This window comes from Rhinatrema bivittatum, chromosome 3, assembly GCF_901001135.1.
Source record: "Rhinatrema bivittatum chromosome 3, aRhiBiv1.1, whole genome shotgun sequence".
Classification (NCBI taxonomy): domain Eukaryota; kingdom Metazoa; phylum Chordata; class Amphibia; order Gymnophiona; family Rhinatrematidae; genus Rhinatrema; species Rhinatrema bivittatum.
In genome coordinates, this window is record NC_042617.1 from 303,521,665 (window position 1) to 303,540,975 (window position 19,311).

At 45.3% G+C, this 19,311-nt stretch overlaps 1 protein-coding gene across 2 annotated transcripts in view; it reads left to right on the forward strand.

Annotated features, from left to right (window-relative positions):
* Nucleotides 1-6,262: 6,262 nt before the first annotated feature.
* COL2A1 (collagen type II alpha 1 chain) overlaps nucleotides 6,263-19,311 on the forward strand; it is a 167,057-nt gene continuing 154,008 nt past the window's right edge. Inside the window, exons 1-5 of one of the 2 annotated variants that reach the window (XM_029595088.1) lie at nucleotides 6,263-6,555; nucleotides 11,066-11,278; nucleotides 12,743-12,759; nucleotides 18,949-18,981; nucleotides 19,131-19,163. In XM_029595088.1, coding sequence (XP_029450948.1) covers nucleotides 6,462-6,555; nucleotides 11,066-11,278; nucleotides 12,743-12,759; nucleotides 18,949-18,981; nucleotides 19,131-19,163 — 390 coding nt within the window. In that variant the 5' untranslated portion in view covers nucleotides 6,263-6,461. The remainder of the gene's footprint in view (nucleotides 6,556-11,065; nucleotides 11,279-12,742; nucleotides 12,760-18,948; nucleotides 18,982-19,130; nucleotides 19,164-19,311) is intronic. The other variant, XM_029595089.1, reaches the window with a different exon arrangement.

A 19,311-nucleotide genomic window follows, 5' to 3' on the forward strand; every position in this document is an offset into this window, starting at 1 on the left:
AGGCACCTGGAAGTCAAAAGTTCCCAGGTATGGAGAGCAGAGGATTTTTAAAAATCTTTATTAGTTTTAATTATTGGGTCTTTGCATCTCATGTTTTGAAATATTTTATTGGTCTCTGGAAATTTTTCATGAGTTTTTTTTATTATTGGATGTTCTATTGACCAGCTGTTTTGAAATAATTTTGTTTTTTTTATTAGTATACTTTTACTACTATTGATTTTATATTTCTTGATTTTTTTGAGGACTGTTGATGTTTCTGTTTTCTCTTCTTGCACTACATATAGAGTCTGGCTTGTTGCAGTTTCCAATTCAGTTTTGTCTGCATGCTTCTATTTATGGTCTCTTTATTCTGTGTTAGGTGAGGATTTGTCTATGTTCTGCATGTTTGACTGCGGGGAAATATGCCACTAGCATGTAGTTTCAATCTATATAGGGATCTTGCCTTTTTTATTTCCCTAATAGGAAGTGTATTGTTGTTTCGGGGTCTGGTGTAATATTTGCAGCGTTACCTCATAGGTAGAGTTGTTTCTGTTTGTGCTGGCAATTAGTGTTGGTTTACTATTTTTGTAATTTCTGTTCAGAGAGAGTACTCGTATCTTTCTTTTTCACCATTCTTAACAATAAAAGAAATACTTAAAGATTTTTTTTAAATTTCCACCATGGATTGTACTGAGCAGTGTATCAGACATGTGAGCATTGTCTATCAGGTGTGTCATGATGGGAAAAAGATTGAGAGCCACTGCTTTAGAGAGAGAAGAGGTGTTGGATTTGAGGGGCACAGTCAGATGTCCCACCCCTCACTGATTCACTCATTTCAGACTTTTACCAGAGACCCATCGTTTGTTGAGGGTACATGCTGGGGGGGGGGGGGGGGAGCAGGTATAAGAAGGGGGCTGGAGATTCTGCCTTACAGTCAGAATAAGATGCATTCTTAGGTCTTATTCAATTAAGTTTGTTTTGTCAGGCACTGAACGGGGGAAAAGCCCTTTTTGAATACGTTCTTTTATGTTGGAGGGGGACAGTGGTGAACACTGATGATGAATACTTGTAGCTGTTCAGAAGCACATTGCTTTTGAAATCAATGCAACTGAGAGCAGTAGCGGGTAGACACTGCATCTCTTCCCTTTTCATATGTTAGGCACACGGCTCGTGGGATGGGCCCCACCGAGAGCAGCCCAGAATGCCATCAGCATGCTCCCATGGCTGGGACGCCACCCTCACCTCAATGCTGCCAAGCGCGGCCCCTCCACACGCCGCCATGCTGCTCCTATTCTAGAATCTCCTTAGGCGCGCGTGCATATGCGTGCATTATATGGGCTCCGCAGTGGGAAACGCTGCGGGGCCCATATACTGCAACCTCCAATGGCATCAAGCCCATTTAAGCACGTGCCCTCACAGCAGTGCATGTTGCCTGCGTGTTCCTGATTCCTGTTCTCCTGCATTCCTGAATCCAGCCTTGTCTTCTCCAGCCTGCCTTGTCCAGCCCAGCCTTGCCCTGTCTGTCTTGTCCAATATCTTCTGTGTGTGTCTTCATCCACCTTGGCTTGACCCTTTGGATCTTGTCTTCTTGCCTGGACCTGACCACTCTTGCTAGCTGCCTGCCCTGACCTTGGCCTGACTCTGACTCCATTCGTCTGCTGACTGCCCTGAACCTGGTTTGCCTTTGGACTCTAGTTTTCTTCACCAACCTAGGGACCCGCCTAAGTCTTGCCAGCCGCAGGAACCCAAGAGGGGAGGCGGCTGGTATAGATGAAACTCCCACTACAGGGCACATTCACCAGTTGCTGGTGTAGACCTTGTGGGTTCACTCTTGAGGCTGCATCAACTACCCCGCAGCACAAAGGGCTAGTAATCCCACCACCCTTCACATCATATTTCAGACATCCATAGGAATTAGCTTAAAACTAATGTGCTAAACTCAGTAGCTTCATCAAACCGTGTCACCCTGCAAACATGCTACAGGACATTTTGTAAGAGAAACTAAAAGTAGATGCTTTCATGCAATTATTTTTTACAGCTCAAACCAGTCTTGCATGTCCTCCCCAGCCAGACAGTTGGGTTTTCAGAATTTTCAGGATATTCCCAAAGAAGGTGCATGAGATATAGTTGCATACATTGGAGAAAATTAATGCAAATATAGCGTATGCATATTCATTGGGAAAATCCTGAAAATCCGAGTGGTTGGGTATAGTTGGGGCAGGGTATGGGGGGGTGGCACTAACGGTTTGCAGCACTATTCAGACATAAAGCCAAAATAACAAGTCTGTCAAATTGCTGCAGACCTCTAGTGGCCCCACTGATCTGCAGAAAACTGGATTCTGGGCAAACTGGGACACTCTTCTGCCGATCAATGTAAGAATACCGGTAATCCAAAAATGTTATACATGAGCCTCTGAGTCTACCTGGATCCACTCTTGAGCAGTGTCAGATCACAGAATATTTTCCTCTACTTCTGACTTATTAGATAAATATGTGCGCCTATATTGGAACCATGGAATCAGACAGAAGGGTGCTGCAAATTAGCACACGTTTGAAACTTGTGAACAGTGGCACCAAGCAAAGCTGTGACTCTGGTGTCTGCCCAGTTGTATATCTTTCATATACATTAAAATTTAAATGAGCTTTAAACAAGAGGAGCACATATTATGCTAATAGCATAACACATGAAAGAGGGGAGGTGTAATCTAGTGGTTAGGGCAGCAGACTGTGAACCAGGGAAGCCAGGGGTCAAACCCTACTAACTCTCCTTCTACCCTTGGGCTGTTTCTTTTTCTGGCTTCCCCCCCCTCCTCAGATAATCGCCGCCAGCCTCACTGTCCAGACAACACAGGCTATTCCACTTGATGAATGGTGCTGAAATTTGGCGTCTGTCCTGCCATCTCAGCAAGACGCTGGGCTAGCGAACCATCAGGTGGAATGGCCCCAGCAACTTGCATGCAGACAAATGTACAGACAGACAGACAGATGGACACACCTGCAACAGCAGGCACTCTCTCTCTCTAGCTAGATGCATCTAACAACATACAAAACCTATCTAAAGTGAGAGCCCATCTTGCATTCACTCACTTCATGTTTGCGTCAGAAAAGGCTGGATTTTACTATTGATATGTACATTTTCTAAGGAAACTTTGTTTGCGGTCAGAATACCTAGCTTTTTGTGATCCAAGGAAGAGCTGAGTGAATATAAGATGGACTCTCATTTTAAAGAGATTTTTTGGGTATATTTTTTTAAAGATAATTTAATTATGAATGTATGTGAGAGATGTGCAAATTGGCAGTAGCCAGGGTTGGAGCCTCCACAATTTAAAATTTGTGCTAATTCATTCCCTTTTTATGTTTGGTTTACTAGTGAAATATTAAATTCTGCTGGGTATCATTTGAAGAGGGGAAACCTACCTTTGTCTTACTCTTTAATTTCTATGCCAAGGGCACTTTTAGCAAAATACCAAGAAAATGTGTGAGCTGTAGTGTCTCTTTAGAATTGTTGGCGTCATATAATAATCGTTTTTGCCCTTAATGTCATTTCAGTATGCGCTTTGGGGCGGATTTTCAGAGCCCTGCTCGCCGGGAAGCCTATTTTACATAGGCCTACCGGCGCGCGCAGAGCCCCGGGACTCGCGTAAGTCCCGGGGTTCTCCGAGGGGGGGCGTGTCGGGGGCGGGCCCGGTCGTCGCGGCATTTCGGGGGCGTGTCGGCAGTGTTTTGGGGGCGGGTACAGGGGCGTGGCTACGGCCCGGGGCAGTCCAGGGGCGTGGCCGTGCCCTCCGTACCCGCCCCCAGGTCGCGGCCCGGCGCGCAAGAGGCCCGCTGGCGCGCGGGGATTTACGCCTCCCTCTGGGAGGCGTAAATCCCCCAACAAAGGTAAGGGGGGGGTTTAGACAGGGCCGGGCGGGTGGGTTAGGTAGGGGAAGGGAGGGGAAGGTGAGGGGAGGGCAAAGGAAAGTTCCCTCCGAGGCCGCTCCGATTTCGGAGTGGCCTCGGAGGGAATGGGGGTAGGCTGCGCGGCTCGGCGCGCGCCGGTTATACAAAATCCATAGCCTTACGCGCGCCGATCCAGGTTTTTAGCAGATACGCGCGGCTCCGCGCATATCTACTAAAATCCAGCCTACTTTTGTTTGCGCCTGGAGCGCAAACAAAAGTAGGCTATTCGCGCTCCTTTTAAAATCCGCCCCTTTAAGTAAAGTTAAATAAAGTACCTGCATTGTAAAAAGAAGGGAAAAAAATAGTGTAGAAACGAAGGAAACAAACGATACAAGTGGGAAAATAAAACGATTTACACAAAAGAATTCCAAAACGATACAAGGTCATGAAATGATAGGAAACGCGATCAGTACGCATTACAAGCCAGGCCTAAGAATTGGACGCTGTGCTTTCAGGGAATCATTTACCACGCACAATTTTTTTTTTTTTTTTAGGGAAGCGAGAGTGAAAATTTTTGCTGCATGCTGTTTCAGAATTGAAGACGAAATGATCGGCGAGGTTTTTGTGGATCTTTTTCGTCTCTCTCCTTTTTTTTTTTTTTTTTTTTTAATTGCACAGAGGTAGGAATTGTGCAAGATTCTGCATGAACTCTTAAATCTAGAGCCAGTGTAAAGTTAATGGTCCACACGAAATATTGCTAGTTTTGCTTTTTTTTTTTTTTCTCCCAGTCCTTAAATGTGGTCCTTTGTACCATTGGAAAGCTGAAAATAACTTAAGGTGCACAGCTCTGGGAGCCCTGATACGATTTAGAGGACCCTGGCTCCTGTGTAGGCTGAGTGCTGTTCTGTCATTACTGCTGCGGGCGCTATTAGGTTCGGGGGGTTGGACGCACGCGTTTTGGACGCGCTAGCTTTACCCCTTAGGGGCGGATTTTCAGAGCCCTGCTCGCGTAAATCCGCCCAAAACCGGGCGGATTTACGCGAGCAGGGCCCTGTGCGCCGGGAAGCCTATTTTACATAGGCCTCCCGGCGCGCGCAGAGCCCTGGGACTCGCGTACGTCCCGGGGTTCTCGGAGGGGGGCGTGTCGGGGGGCGGGGCCGGAGCGCGCGGCGTTGCGGGGGCGTGTCGGCAGCGTTTTGGGGGCGGGTACGGGGCGTGGCCACGGCCCGGGGGCGTGGCCGCGCCCTCCGTACCCGCCCCCAGGTCGCGGCCCGGCGCGCAGCAGGCCCGCTGGCGCGCGGGGATTTACGTCTCCCTCCGGGAGGCGTAAATCCCCCGACAAAGGTAAGGGGGGGGGGTGTAGACAGGGCGGGGTGGGTGGGTTAGGTAGGGGAAGGGAGGGTAAGGTGAGGGGAGGGCAAAGGAAAGTTCCCTCCGAGGCCGCTCCGATTTCGGAGCGGCCTTGGAGGGAACGGGGGGAGGCAGCGCGGCTCGGCGCGCGCAGGCTATACAAAATCGATAGCCTTGCGCGCGCCGATCCAGGATTTTAGTGGATACGCGCGCCTCCGCGCGTATCTACTAAAATCCAGCGTACTTTTGCTTGAGTCTGATGCGCAAGCAAAAGTAGGCTGTTCGCGCGCCTCTTAAAATCTACCCCTTACTGAATAAGGGGTAAAGCTAGCGCGTCGAAAACGCGCGTCCAAATGCCGGCTAACAGTGCGCTCCGACTGTACTGTATCGGCCGGCATGTCGGAGTGAGTGCCGGAGACCACAGAGGTCCCTGCTTCGGATGCGCCCTCTGAAGGAGGGATCTTAAAGGGCAGGCACAGCATCTCTGGCTAATGCGGCTGCATTAGGGCCCGCAAAGAGTCTGAGCCTGATTAATGGTCAATGGATCTGCCTCGGCCCCAGAGGCAGGAGCGGAGACTCAGCCTTCAGACGGCCGCACACTGAAAGTCTTTCTTTTCGGGCTTCCCTTTTTCTAACCGTACTGTTGTGTTTCCACACCCAGAGCAAACGGGTAAATGTTATTCCAATCAAAAGATAACTTTAAAAGGATCCGAAGGGAGATGCCCGGGGGGGAGGGGGGAGTGTGGCTGCTGAGCCGAGTGCCGGATGGAGGAGGAGGAGGAGGCGGCGGCGGGGGTCTTCGTGGTAGGGGGGGGGGGGATCCAGGACAGTGTCAGCTCTGTGCTCCGGCGCGGAGAACTGATGGGGAGGAGGAGGAGGAGGAGGGGGGGGGGGGTTCCTCCCACGCGGCTGCAGAGGGAGGGCAGTGAGGGGACGGGGAGGGGAAGGCGCTCCGATTACAGCTCAGCTGGAGGGAGGGGGGGGGGGGGGGTGCAGAGCGGGGGGGATATACACGGGCCGCCCGAGGCCAGAGGGGGCTATAAGTGGGGGACCTCGGCCCGGAGCGGACGGTGTGGAGGTTCTGCTGGGGCCCGGATCTGCCTTCCTTTTTTCTTTTTCCCTCTCTTCCCGAGGGGGATTGGCTGCATGAAGGCTCGCCAGTGAGCGGGGAAACGCGAGCAGGCGCCCTCCTCCTCCTCCTCCTCCCTCCCGTCCTCGGTACCACGGCCCTGCCTGTCTAACATTTAGCCATGGTCAGCTTTGGGGACTCCCGGACGCTGGTGCTGCTGGCAGCTGCGCAGCTGCTCTTCCTAGCCGTTGTCAGGTCCCAGGAGGTGCACAGCAGTAAGTGGTTTCTTTTCCCCTCCCGACCCCCCCTTCTAACACTTTTCCTGCAGGGAGCGAGTTTTTCCCCTTTCTGATCTGGGGGTCAGGGGGGGATGGGTCGGGAGGCAGGTGCCATAGAGCTGGCACTTCCAACATCCCAGCCACTTCCTTACCCCGAAGTCGCTTCGGTTTCCACCTTAGCTTTGGGACGCTGAGGTACTGGAAGGATTTGCCGCGAAACTCGGGATCTTAAGCCTCAGCGAGGCGCTTCCCGGCTGCTCCCGGAGTTGCTTTTGGGCTAATGGGAGCTTATTAAGAGCACCGATCCACTTGCTTCCTTACATTGTATCCTCACTTTTGATGTTCCTGTGTCTTTAGTGCTCAGTCTAAAGAAGAAGAAAAAAAAAAAGCCCCCGACCTGTTTGACGTTATTTTAAAGACTTGTTTGAGCTGCTGCTGCCCGGCACATCCACCGCGCAGAGCAAAAAGCAACTCTGGCGGGCACCGGGGGGAGGGGCTTGGCAGCCGCCGATCGCAGCAAAGCAGAAAGCCCCCGGGCTAGGCATGAAAAAAGAGGAAAGGTGGCAGCAGGGGAGTTTGGGTTCAGCATGCCCTCCCTGGTACATTTATGCCGCTTACAGCTGGCCTGACTTTTTCTTTACATCGGGCCTTTTTCCAATAGCCGATGTCCCTCCCCCCCCCCCCCAATAAGCCCGGGATGCGGGAGAAGTGCTCTCTAAATAAAGATCATCATATAGACTGAATGTGGAGTAGGGGGTGTGTGCGGGAAATTATTCCTGGCCTGGCCCCCTATTCCCTGCACTCTCCTCGAGGCGTCTCCAGATGGCGGCCTCGCCGATGAACATCTCTTTCCACGTCCCTTTGGCTGGTGAGGATAAATTAGAGTGTTTCAAGGATAAAGAAGCAAGCCCCGAGAAAGGTGGAACCTCTAAAAAAAAATGCATTCCGATGGAGATTGATGGCAAACAGAAGGTTGCTTTTTTTTCTTTTTTAAAGTAATAGAAAGGGAATTTCCCCAAGAGAGGCCACCTGAGGGTAGTAGTAGAGACGCACTCCAGCCCCATCATGCTTGTTACAGACAAACCCGCTCAAACAGATCCTTGCATCAAATAAGAAATATATACTTATAAAGAAAAGGATTAGAATTACGTTTATAGCCCCGCATTACATGATGATGTAGGGGGAGGGGCGGCTGCATTTCATTATTCTGTTTAGCATCGTAGCTGCTGAAGCTTGTAAGGGGAGAAAAGTGGCAAGGTCTTGCTGGTACGAGTATCTTAGAAGTGCAATCTTAAACTGCTGCTGCTGTAGCCTTTCGGAAAGAGCATTTTTCTTTTTATCAGTTAAGGGGGAACTGTTCCGAAAAATACATCTGGTGACGTTTGGTTTTATTGTCTGAGCTACTTTTCGCCATACAGGCTGGAAGCAGTTTATTTTATTATTATTATTTTTTTTTTTTTGTAGCAGAAGGAATTTTTTTGTAAACTTGTTTGGGCAGGTTGTCTCTGGTGTCATTTTCACCGCAGCCTCCCCATTGCTGCAGACTGTAGGCCCATGACAGGAATATCAAGGGAAAAGAGAGAGAGAGAGAGAGAGCCCTTCCCTGTTGAGCACAGACCACTTTTTTTTTTTTTTTTTTTAACCGGGGGTCCACAAAACAAAGGGGAATTGTCAGTTCAGATTCATAGGCAGAGACCGACTTGATGAAGGGAATGTAGCTCTTGAACTCGTCACAAATTTCATTTGTTTTATTTAAAAACCACTTTTATGTGGTGCGCATAATCTAAAACAAAGCATAATGATCATAAAAACATAATATGAAGTTAGTCCAATAAAAAAGGTATCGCCCACACAACTTGATGTTGACCCTTATTTCTACAAGAAGGGTAGGAAATACATGTAACTAATTAACAATATTCCAAGATTCCCCCAGACCTAGAGAACTGTAAAGCAGGTATTGGGAGTGAGGGGGGTTGGGGGACTGGAAGAAGGGGCAATTGAGTTGAATTGAAGGGACTACTACTAGCATTACCTGTTGCATAATGTATTGCATTTATTCATTCCTCAATGTGCGAGATAATATTCCATTTTTAAATACCCCCCTTTGCACTTGCTTCTTCTAAATGCAGAGCTTGAAATTACATGGAGTCTTTAAACTAGATTTTGCTAAAAGTTGCTACATTCAGTCTGCGTTGTTTCGGGGCTAATGCATGTTCACATAAGAATTTTCATGCTTCCACATCCGTACAGTTAAAATCAGAGGGCACGCACATATAATGTATTGCGATAAAGTGGGACCCATACTTCCCTTAACGGAAAGCAACCCCAGATGACTTTTGCCTCTTTGAAATATCCTGCTTTGCATTTGCATTTCTGTGCCTCAGCTGTAGAAAATATTAAGGGAAGGTGTCATGGCCTCCTGTAAAAGGGATCAATGCAACATTGTGGAGGTTTGTTTGGATTGGGAAGACTGGCAGCGATGGTTTCCAGATGGGGAACTGAAATGCTGCCCATATTTATTTAAACCGGTCCCTGACAGAGAACTGTGAATTAGGTCCTCTGTGTATCCGGGAAAAATGACCCATTCATGAAAGAAAAGGGTCCGCTGGGCTACCCAAGGCTGGGCTTGTGGGTTGTAATGGGAACACTGCAGAGCTTAATAAGTTTCTCCCACAGGGCCAGCGCAGGCTGCAGAATGCCCTATTGTCAGCGCTGGAATTTGGGAGCTTATCTGTTACCTAGAGAGGAAAGAATAACAGCTGTGGGGCATATTTTTTATGTCACCTTTTTTTTTTCCAAAGCCAAATAATGCTGCATGTATTGCCCAAGTATTTTCTTTTTTTTTTTTTTTCCATTCATTGCCCCTCTTTAAGCTACCTCTGATCTCCCCGGTATATTGCTATAGAGCACCGGATGCTGGTGTTTTTTTTTACAGTGTTTTGATTTCCAAGCAGACCCACACACACACACACACACATAGCCCCCTCTAGAGTATCTGAGCTGTGCGTGATAAAACGATACCCTCCGGCCACAGAACATTAAAAGACCCTGCCCTTAGCGCAGGTTTGTGTTGGGTGTCCCAATAAGGCAACCGACCAAGCAATTGAATTACTACCTTTAAAGAATTCTCTGTTGGCTTTTCTCTTTCCCAGTTGCTAAAAGTTTGTGGGTGCGCTTGTCATTTTTAACCTTCCACCTCCCACCAGCTCCTTTTGCGCACTCTTTCACCCTGAAGGATTATTATGGAAGTAATGTGGAGGGTCCCTATCAATACACCTTTCAATTGACTGCTTTGCAGCACCTGCCTCTCATTTTTAATTATCATGCTTGCAAATGTTTAATTCACCCCAAATAACAATTGCTCTAAAATAAACACTGGTGAATGATGTCAACTAAGGCTTTTCACTGGGCGTGCTCGGGATGATGTTCCCATCAGCGGCAGTGAATTAACTTCTGCCCGCTTATGTCTTCCGCGCAGTGTAGCGAGTGTAACGATGACCTGAGAATGAATGGACAATCCGTCCAGCAGGGAATAATGGCAGCCACATGAGTGCCTTGCAGTATTGGTGACATTTGTAAACCTTCCAGAGACCTGAACGAGACTCGTTGTTTCTGCAGTTTAAAACAAAGTCCGTTTTTAATCAAATTTGCACAAAGAAAGGCCGCTTTTGCTCGGTTGCATTGTTTGTGGGGGAAACAAAGCTTCCATTTGTATTAGCCTTTAAGTGCCGGCTTGTAAAATAACTTGGAAAGGGCAAACACAAGCTTGCTACAGTTAGAGATTGCAAGTAGACACAGTAAATGCACCAGTGTCATAGTGAGAGGACATTCGTCACATTGGTATATATTGGTATATATTCGTCACATTGGTATATATATATATATAAGTTATAGGTGTACTTATAGATGTATACTTATATACTTATATATATATATATATATATATATATATATACTTATAGGTGTACCTGCACTTATTAATCACTGTCTGTCTTGAAATTTACATTTGTCTGCCTATATAATCATCTATCTCTATATCCCTGTACTGATGTGACCCGAACATATAAATAGATTTAATAGATGTATTATGACAGATACATTGACATAGATCCAGATATATTGACAGATACCTATAGATCAAGAGGCAGCAATAAAATCTAATTCAGAGATATTGTAGAAGCATAAGACACTGAGATATTGTCAGACAGGTAGGCGTAGTTAGGACTGAGAATATAAATGACCAGCCAGACAGCCTTAGGCTCTTTGCAGATTGAACTTTCAGTCTACAAAGAATCCGCCCAGGTTACTTCTACGGCTGCTGGAGTTCTGCACTTAAAGCCTTGTCAAAAGATAAGAAAAAAGGATATTAAAAAGGAAATGACGTTTTTTTTAACTGTTGTTGGGTTGACATGCTGATGTTAAGATGCTCTCCCTCTCTCTCTCTCTTTTTCCTCATTCCCTCCCTTTCCTCATCCACATTTCCCCCCTCCCCCGCTCTCCGGCACAGCCGACGCAGTGACCTGCGTGCAGGACGGGCAGACTTATAATGATAAAGACGTGTGGAAGCCCGAGCCCTGCCAAATCTGTGTCTGTGACACTGGGACTATCCTGTGCGATGACATAATCTGCGAGGAATCTAAAGAGTGCCCCAATGCTGAGATCCCCTTCGGAGAGTGCTGCCCCACCTGCCCCGCTGAGCAGTCCTCCGCCTCCACTGATCGTAATTTATTTATTTCTTTTCCTATAAATAAATTACTTGAAAGTACCAACAACAACAAAAAAAAAAAAATGGAGCACATGGATGATGAGCCCAGCGCATCCATGAGCTGCCGTGCTTCTGCCAGTGAAAGGTCACTTCTGATTTATCCAACTGTGCATGCTTCTGCCTGTTCTAGAGGGCGCCCCAGGTTGCAAGGTATTTTCAGATCTGAATGTTGCTTGGAATTTAACATAATCACCGGCCGGGGAAAAAAAAAACCCCCCAACCCTGTGCCGTTTCAGGGCTGAAGGAAGCACCTAACACTTTGATGTCTTAAGAAGCTGTAGCTCTGACCTCCAACGCACACCCAACATAGAAGACATTTTTTGATGTCCCTTCTTTAGAAATCTCAGCAGCCTTCAATTATCCATGTTGTCACAGGAAAAAGCTTAAGCTTAAGTACAAGTTTCTAATCTTTGTTTCCCGTTTCTTTTCTTGCATTTTAACCACAGGCCCAAGAGCAAAACCAGAGTATGCTTCTTCATTCTGGTTTCTGGAACCAAAATAACTAAGAAGAGCATTTAAATACACTAGTTTGAAAACTCTCAGTTCCGACTAGTCCAAGCCTCTATGAGTCAGTCTTATTATAAATAAGCTTTACTGGTTCTTCTTCCAAAGTCAGGTTGGAGCCAAAATACTCAACCATTGCAAGAACTTCCAGATTAAATGATTTTGATTTGCTTCTATCTTGCAGGCCAATAAAGGAAACCTTTCTGTAACAGGCAGAAGACAAGTTCAAATGAGAAGTAACCTTTCTTAACCCTTTATTGACACAGGTTATATTTTAGGAACACTAAATTTAGTACATTCTTAGTTCTGTAATGAAGATTATTGGAGACCTGTGTGACTGAAGAGTTAATTAAAAGCAGTTTAATTATTTCTTACATGCAGTGTTGGTACATAATTATGCTGAATGGTCCTTTGATTTCCTGTAATTTTGCTCTATTTTTTTTTTTTTTTATCATGCTTGCTCCCAGGATATTGTGCATCAAGGTTTGTTGTAGACATTAACTCTGGCCCATTGCATAATTGCCCTTTGGCTTGGTAACACTTATTATTGCTCTTCATGGCCACACATTGAGACTGCTTAGGCCTCATGTTGGGGCTCTGAACTGAACTCTTGCTGCCTCTCATAGAGGTTATTTTCCCCCCAATGCTTTAGCTCCCTGTCTCTCTGCATGAAGGCTTTGCTTCAGATGTGAATTCCTGGGCAGTGCCTACCTCCAGCAGGTGTGGGTGCCCTCCTTAAAAAAATGAAGCACTTGGATTTGTTGGAGAACTTTGCAACTCTGCAATCAGATTCCTCCTCAGCTCACATGTCCTGTTGATTCCTGTTTGTTCTGTCTGTACTGAGTAAGGTCACCACATCAGTCTCTGGGCATTATTGTTCTGTGCTGACTTTCTTTTTCTTTTGTTATTCAACAGGGCAAGCAGGCCCCAAGGTAAGCTCTACATTGGCATCTTCACTTTTATTCATAACAGGGAATAGTATTGTCAGAAAAGATACTATTGGTTAGGGGTGCACTGTAGTAGTGAAACATAGAGATGGTATGAAATGAATAAGGAGACGTATTAGAACCTTGAAATACTGCAGGGGAGTGAATGAATACGGGGGGTGTGCCACAGGGCTGAGATACAGAAGGGGGAGTGAATGCATTCAGGATTTCATCCAGGGATGTCGCTGAATGCCTGACAGATTTGGGAGTGGAGAGTGGGGATAGGGGTCTGTCACCAAGGTGGTGGAGGAGAGAAGCCCTTCAAGACGCAGACTCATTTCCAGTGCTCCTTCTGATGCAAAACATGCTAAGCCCATCCAATCTCTCTCTTTTTCCCCCACCTCCGCCTTAAAGACGCAGGGGCTCACAGTCCAGACAAGGTCATTGGCATGCAGGGCATTGGCCGATAGACTTTGGGCATGGGCTTCTTGGACCTATGCCTAATTATGCCACTGGTTGTATTATAGCACTATAATACAGAAAGGTAGTGCATGGATAAAGGGCTGTCACAGTACTGTAAGATACAAAAGAGTGAATGGATATGGGGACATGTCACAGGGTGAGATACAGAAAGTGGGGAATAGATATGGCGATGTGTGTAAACATTAAGGTACTAATGGTGAACACTGAAATACAGGAGTTTCAAGTTATGGTGATGCTGAAGTCAAAAGATACAAGTTTCCTCACCAGGGTAGGCAACTTCGTTCCTGGAGTGCTACAAAAATGTCTGGATTTAATGATATCCACAATGTATATCCATGAGATATATTTGTATGCACTGCATTCATTGCATGCAGATATACCTCATGCATAGTCATGAGGGGATGTCCTGAAAACCAAACCTGTTGGTGGCACAGTGGAACTGGAGTAGCCTACCCCTGTTCTATATGCATGTCACTGACAATATTGATCAATGTGAAATGGAATTCTTGAGTTGTTAGTATTATAATATGAAATATTTAGTGAATAATGATTCACATACTTGGCATTGGCAATAAGCAATGTGATGACATAATCAGATGTACTCTTCCTGCATTTTAATAGATCTGGTACCATAAAGCAAAGGCAGGCTGCCTTATTTGTTCAGTAATAATAAGATATTGTCCCTGTGTGGAAACAATATTGCCTGAAGCCTTCAGTGCTATGTAATATAATTCTTTGAGGACCATTCTTACTTCCATTTGTCTTTACTGACATCCTTAACAGTCTATCAGTCTGGCTTTGTATATAAATTGCTAGATAACACATTTGAGTAGACAAAATGGACAGTTGGGTCATGATAAGGGGAGATGTATTCAAGTGGACTAACGTGGCAACCACACTACTTATTCATGGTAGTGGGAGATCAAACCCTTATTTAAAGAGCAATTGACACTGAGAATATAATGACTGAACCCACAAGCAAAAGTACTGTTGTCCACTGAAGATCACTTTTGGATCTTGGAAGGCTACAGTTCCCCTGCTGAATGCTGTAATATTCAGTCCTCTAGATTCTTCTATGGCTATAAATCCTGTCTATTTCCTATCAGTTCCTTCTCCAGCACTTGTTGCTGCTGCTAATATTCCATCTTTATATGATTTATTATTAGGTTGTTTTTTTTTATCTGTATTCTGTCCTTCCTTTGGCCTTTTTTATCCCTTTACTTCTGCATCTGGAAAATTATCAATTTTTACACATCATTTATAAAATATTTAAATTTGCTTTATAGCTTTTATCTCTTCTCTGGGTGGGTTTTCAGTGATGGTGGAAAGAGGGTTTCTTATGGGTTTCCCAAATCTGTCCTGGTGACCTTACAGCTAGTTGGGTTTTCAGGATAGTCACATTGAATTTGTAAGAGATAAATCTGCATGCATTTGAGACCCAACATATGAAAATTTATCTCATACATATTCATTGTGGATATCTTGAAGACCCAACTAGTTGTGGGGTCACCAGGACAGGTTTGGAAAGCCCCACCTTACACAGACTGAAAAGATTGGAGAGCAGGCCAGACCAGGGGTTCTTAACCCAATCCTCAGGACACACCCAACCAGTCAAGTTTTCAGGATATCCACAATAAATATGCATGAGGTAGGTTTGCATTTATTAATTTATTCACATTTGATGTCCCACCAATTGGAGTGCAATCAAGGCAGATAAAAACAACAACAACAAAAAAAAAGAAATACATATAACAATTATAAACACATGGACAGAAAAACTAAATAAAATCACAAAACATAAATCAAAATAACCTAAAAAAGTCCCACTCAGACCTCTTAGATAATACTTTCCATTATAACCCATACTATAAAACAAAACACAAAAGTAAATCTTAGTTGTATCACTATCATGCACTGCCTCTATTGTATACAAATCTATCTCATGCAGATTCATCATGGATATCCTGAAAACTTGACTGGCTGGGTATGTCCTGAGGGTTGAGAACCCCTGGCCCAGATGCAATTTGCATCAAGGGTCCCCAAACTCAGTTCTTCAGGGCCATAATCAATTGGGTTTTCAGGATTGCCACAATAAATATGTATGAGATCTATCTGCACACAATGGAAACAGTGAATGCAATCATGCATCTTCTTTGTAGCAATTTTGAAAACCTGACTTGGTTGCAGCATTCTGGGACTGAATGTGGGGACACTGGCTTACACAGCAAGGTTGAATCTCATTGGTAACCAGTGAGATTTTTCTGTTGTAGACATGAATGCATTTTAGGAAATACAAATACAGAGCTGCCAAGTTACACTGTTCCAAGAGAAAGATTTTAGGCCAGTCTTAGATTTCTGACAACTCCATTCTGATGCATTTTGAGATTTGAGGTGGGGAGTTCAGTAGGCAGAATCAGGGACTCCAAATACCACATTGCTTTGGGGTGTAAGTTAAAAATCAGTTCTAACCAAAAGTCTCCTTCCTGGAATCAGGTAACTTTGCAGCTCTGATAGGATTGCCGCCTCACCCAGGTCTGTTTGAACAGTTTGATCTAATCCTGGTTTTGCCCTATTGCATCATAAAGTTGTATTTCTAATTTCCTGAAAAAAAGTGGGAACTACATCTTCATGCATGCAATGGGGCAACTAGAGGAGTTTCTTTGGGTTGATCTGGGTATGGCGGCAAGCCTAGAGTGAAAATGGGAGAAAGGCACTAGTAAATTACACCTTGTACCAGTCTATAGTTTAGGAAAATATGGACTACAACAGAGGTTCTCAAGCCAGTCTGTGGGACACACCTAACCAATCAGGGTTTTAGAATATCCTTAATGAATATGCATGAGCCAGATCTTCAAACAATAGAGTCAGTGTGTGCAAATCTATGTCATGCATATTTGTTGTGGATATCTTGAAAACCTGACTAGCTAGGTGTCTCAAGAACGGGCTTGAGGACCAATGGATCAGAGCATGGTTTATCACCTGGGTTATGGCAGGAAACCATGGAAGGTCATGTGAATTCCACAGTCACTGGGCATGAATATTTCCCTCACTTAGGGGGTCATTTTCCATCCCTATTGCACGTGAAAAGGGACTTTTCGCACGCGAGAAGTCCCCTTTCGCACGCAATAGCTAGTTAGGGGCGGAGTCGGGACCGGAAGAGGAGGAGTCGGGGCAGTGTCGGGCAGACGCAGCAGAAACTTCACTGGCGGCGATAAGGTAAGACCCGTTATTGCCGCCAGTAGCGCGCCCAATAGCGCCACCTTTCACGGTGGCGCTATTGGGTGCGAAAGCCGGCAGCGATCACACCGTGGTGGTGCGATTGCTGCCAGCTTTCGCAGGCCCACCCCCTGTTACCGCACAATTCATAAAGCACTGTGATTTTAGAAAATCCAGGCCTTAGCTGGCTAAATTGTATCCAGATATCTCATTATCTGGCTAAAGTATAGCCATATAACTGAAGGGTGTTCCAGGAGTGTTTCTGGGAGAAGTTAAAAGCTAGGTTATCCAGCTAATTGCTAATTGCTGGTCATGCTGTAGATCTGTCCTAAAGTTATCCAGCTATCTTTAAGATAGCCAGCTATATTCAGTAGTATGGCTGTACTACTGAATATCCCTTCAAAGTTAGCATGATAAGTATATATGGAATGGATAAAATTGCAATCTTGTCAATGACTGAATATGTACCTCTTAGTGACCCGTGCTGAAAGTTTTGAGTGGATGTAGATGCTTTTGCAAGAAAGATTTTTTTTTTTAAAAGCAGAGCAGTTAGTTATCTTAGGTAATTATTTTCCCCTGAGGGTGTCTTCCTTGCACTGAGAGGATGAGAGATTGGTCTGAATTTTAGATTGGTACAAGGTGCGGTATTGGGGTGATCTTTCTTTTCTGCTTTCCTGACTCCCTGCTGTCCTCTTTCTGAAGAAAAATGTATAACCTAAGGAGATCCTGTATCCTCCTGCTCTACCTCTCCCACCCCCAAGCTTGGTTTTTAGTCTGTCCTTATAGAGATCTGTCTGGAAAATAGTGATCTGTGATTCCTGCCTCTAATCCAAGTGTTCAGAGTGGTGGGTTGGGTTCAATGAATGGCAATCGTGATTGACAACAACTTGGGAAGCCAAGGAAAAATTAGAAAGCTATCAATCTAGTCGCAACCTGAGATTGCGATCCAGTAAACCCCATCTACCACTGAATGCCCAGATTATGGCTGGGGCTTATGAGTGAAGCTTGCTAAGTTTGAGCTTTAAGAATGTAACTATTTTGAAATCACATCTTACATCTTTCCTTTCTCTCTCCTCCCATCTGTAGATTTGTTTCCCTTCTCCCTGGCTTTTCTTCTGCTTTGTCCTTTTTTATCCTTCCTTTTTTCCTGAGCTAACAAACCTGAGAAATCTAATTTATAGAATCTATAAAGGATTTATTGGGGCTTCTATATTCAAGGTTTACACCTGTTTTCTTCCAGTGCAAAAATTGCCCCAGTGCTGTTTCCCATTGAAAATAATAGGATTATTTTGTTGATAAATCTGGCATGTTTTGCAGTGCAGTGAGCCCCGCTGAGCTGGAATTCATGCCTCTCCAAGCTCGGTCTATGTGGGTTCTGAAAGCTAAAGCAGAACTGCAGCTGAATTGCCACAGTCTATGTGGAAGAGGCCATTCCTCTTTGTTATTAGGCCTGGCAGTTTCTCCCTGTTCCTTTGGGATTCCTGCGCAGTCTGAGCCAGTCATTTTGGACTGTGGCCCCGTGAGCCATCATTCACAGCTATTCCAAGTTCATGCCTTATTTTTGTCCTCTCCCCTGCTTTCTTCAAGCTCAGCCATCATAACAACAGGCATTGGCCAGGATGTATGTGTGCCGGGGGGGGGGGGGGGGGGGGGGAAGAGGTCACAGAGCCACAGACAACTGCTCTCTCAGGAACCTGGCATGTGCGCACCCTGAGTCTGACTACTAGAAAGGAGCTGATAGCAAAGAGAGAGGGATTTTGTTGGAAATGATACATCCAGAGGATGTTTTAGGATTTTATCAGAAACTATGACCCATTGGGCATCAACAGGGACCTTCAGTGGGCAATAATGCTTTTAGCCAGCAGCTTTATGCAGCATAATAGCGTTGTTGGCCAATTTTGGAATACGAAGGTCTGTACTCTTCCATCATAACCCTCATGTCCAGTCCATAATCGCATGCATACAGATAGCTCTATCTATCTGCATTTATTTACTATACTTATGTAGTGCTATAGACTGATCTTGAGACTTAGGATGGAATAATAATGACCAGCACAGGATTCTATTTCTTGAACTTGAAGGCTGAGGGGGAATATGGCCCATGGTAGCTTACAGTAACTTCCCAAGGGGGGACAGTATTTTTCCAGTAGAAAATAAGTGTCTACCTACATTTGTTTTTCCCCAAAATGCTAGCAATTACATTTGATGATGCCATCACTTAGCATATTCGTTTGTCATGTAAACTGTTATGTTCTCATTGGCAAGATTGTTAGTCCATGTGATTTCTGAACTAATCAGGAATCCCTCTACAAATCAGGTTTGATTTCACATGCACATGCTTACTTAGAAACAGTGAGGAGTGGCAACACATACGGTAGGCCTTTGTAATAAATACGTAGCACCATTCAAAGCAAAATGCGACCTGGGTGGTTAACTTTTAAGCACTTAGATTGCATATGGCTATCACTGATGTCTTTCCATGATTTCTTGTTACAGGGACAAAAAGGAGAACCTGGAGATATTAAAGATGTAAGTCTTGGCTTCCATTAGCAGCTGCCAGCACATCATGTTTCCTCATGAGCGCTGATGGGAGGTATTCCTCCTTCCTCAGAGCCTCTCATTGGGAATTTGGATGGCACTCCCTCTTTTAACTTCAGCTCTGTCTTTATTTTATTTAGGTGGTAGGACCTAGAGGACCCCCAGGACCGCAGGTACAAATAAGTGTCTGTGTAAGATGCACGGTCTGGCACATGCATACTGCACCTTCCTCGCTTAGGAATTTTTCCTAGAGTACCACCAGTTTTGGCAGGGGATGGAGGTGGGGTTGAAGAGAGCAGGACAATTGCATGGAGCTACACC